General features: G+C 64.3%; 1 protein-coding gene across 1 annotated transcript in view; it reads left to right on the top strand.

The window, feature by feature from the left end:
- Positions 1–195: 195 nt before the first annotated feature.
- NEU4 (neuraminidase 4) overlaps positions 196–1,612 on the top strand; it is a 2,154-nt gene continuing 737 nt past the window's right edge. Inside the window, exons 1-3 of the mRNA XM_035899996.1 lie at positions 196–405; positions 584–839; positions 1,246–1,612. The exon at positions 1,246–1,612 is cut by the window's right edge and continues 25 nt beyond it. Coding sequence (XP_035755889.1) covers positions 196–405; positions 584–839; positions 1,246–1,612 — 833 coding nt within the window. The remainder of the gene's footprint in view (positions 406–583; positions 840–1,245) is intronic.

The raw sequence follows: 1,612 nt of genomic DNA, 5'->3' as shown, positions 1-1,612 counted from the left end.
GGTGGAGGGGGGTGGGGAGGGGGTGTGTGTGTGTGTGGGTCCCCAAGCCCAAGCCCACTAAGGTAAACCCCAAACCCCTCCAAGGACAGCACAGCTCCCAGCCTGCACCCCCAGCTGGTTGTCCTATCCCCTCCCCCCCCCAGCCCGGCCCATCATCCCACCAGGGTGGGACCGCATCTTTCTGCTGCAGATGCCATGGGCTCCCGGCACTTCCCTGCCCGGACCGTGCTCTTTGAGAAGGAGTCCAATGGTGTCACATACCGCGTGCCCGCCCTGCTCTACCTGCCCTGCGCGGCCAAGCTGCTGGCGTTCGCGGAGGAGCGGCTGAGCGCCGACGATGCCCACGGCAACCTGCTGGTGCTGCGCCGGGGCACTGTCCATGGGGGCCGCGGGGTTTTTTTGGGGGTGCACCCGGGGCTGGGGGGGAGTGACACGGGACAGCCAGGTGGTTTTCCTCCACCACTTGTGCATGGCCAAGCTCCTGGAGCCACCTGCATGGGGAAGGGGGTGCTGCGCCCAGTGAAGTGGGGTGGTCCTCACCCCTCTCCATCCTCCGTCCTCCCTCCTCCTCCTCCCTGGTCAGTGGGAAGACATGCGTGTGCTGGAGACAGCGACGCTGCAACACCACCGGTCGATGAACCCCTGCCCACTCTATGACGAGTTCACCGGCACTCTCTTCCTTTTCTTCATCACGGTGCTGGGCAGGACACCCGAAGCCTACCAGATCGTCACCGGCCAAAACGTCACCCGCCTCTGCTGCGTCACCAGCGCCGACCAGGGCCTGAGCTGGAGCATGGCCATGGATCTGACGCAGCAGGTCATTGGTGGGGCCATCAAAGGTAGCCCACTGGAGAGGGGTGAGGAGGGGGGAAGATAGCTGGCAGGAGGGCGGCCATGGGTTTTGGCCTCCTGGGGCCACCTACAGTGCTGCCAGAGGTAGCCTTGGGGAGCAGGAAGCCCACAAGCATCCAAGAGCAGAGGACCCCAAGCAGAGGATTAAGGGGATAAGAGGGAGTATCCACATTGCTTGCATGGGGGGAGAGGAAACAGAGTCCCCGTAGCTGTGGGTGGGACCATGCATGAGGACAACCAGGCAGCACTGGGCTCTGCTGCCCTCCCACCCCGCCACCTTACTTGGTTAGGCTGAGGGAATGCTCTTGAGATGACCCTTCCATGTTGGGCATCACAAGGGCACCGTGGAGGCCACCCTTCATCCACCTCCCCTGTCCCTCCTCTGCTCCCCAGACTGGGCGACGTTTGCGCTGGGCCCTGGGCACGGGATCCAGCTGCGGTCCGGCCGGCTGCTGGTGCCCGCCTACAGCTATCACATTGACTGCAAGGAGTGCTTCGGGCAGCTCTGCAAGACCACCCCTCACTCCTTCGCCTTCTACAGCGATGACCATGGCCGGGGCTGGCGCTTTGGGGAGTTCATCCCCAACCTGCAGACGGGCGAGTGCCAGCTGGTCTCAGTGGACGAGGAGGATGGCTCTAACGTCCTCTACTGCAACGCTCGCAGCCCTTTGGGCTTCAGGGTCCAGGCGCTGAGCACGGATGACGGGGCCGTCTTCCATGGGGGGCAGCTGGTCCAGCGGCTAGTCGAGCCCCCCCATGG

The sequence above is a fragment of the Egretta garzetta genome, unplaced genomic scaffold (genome assembly GCF_000687185.1).
Source record: "Egretta garzetta isolate BGI_Z169 unplaced genomic scaffold, ASM68718v1 scaffold448, whole genome shotgun sequence".
In the NCBI taxonomy this organism is placed as follows: domain Eukaryota; kingdom Metazoa; phylum Chordata; class Aves; order Pelecaniformes; family Ardeidae; genus Egretta; species Egretta garzetta.
Note: the sequence above shows the minus strand (reverse complement) of the source record. Positions and strands in the feature narration are given on the sequence as shown.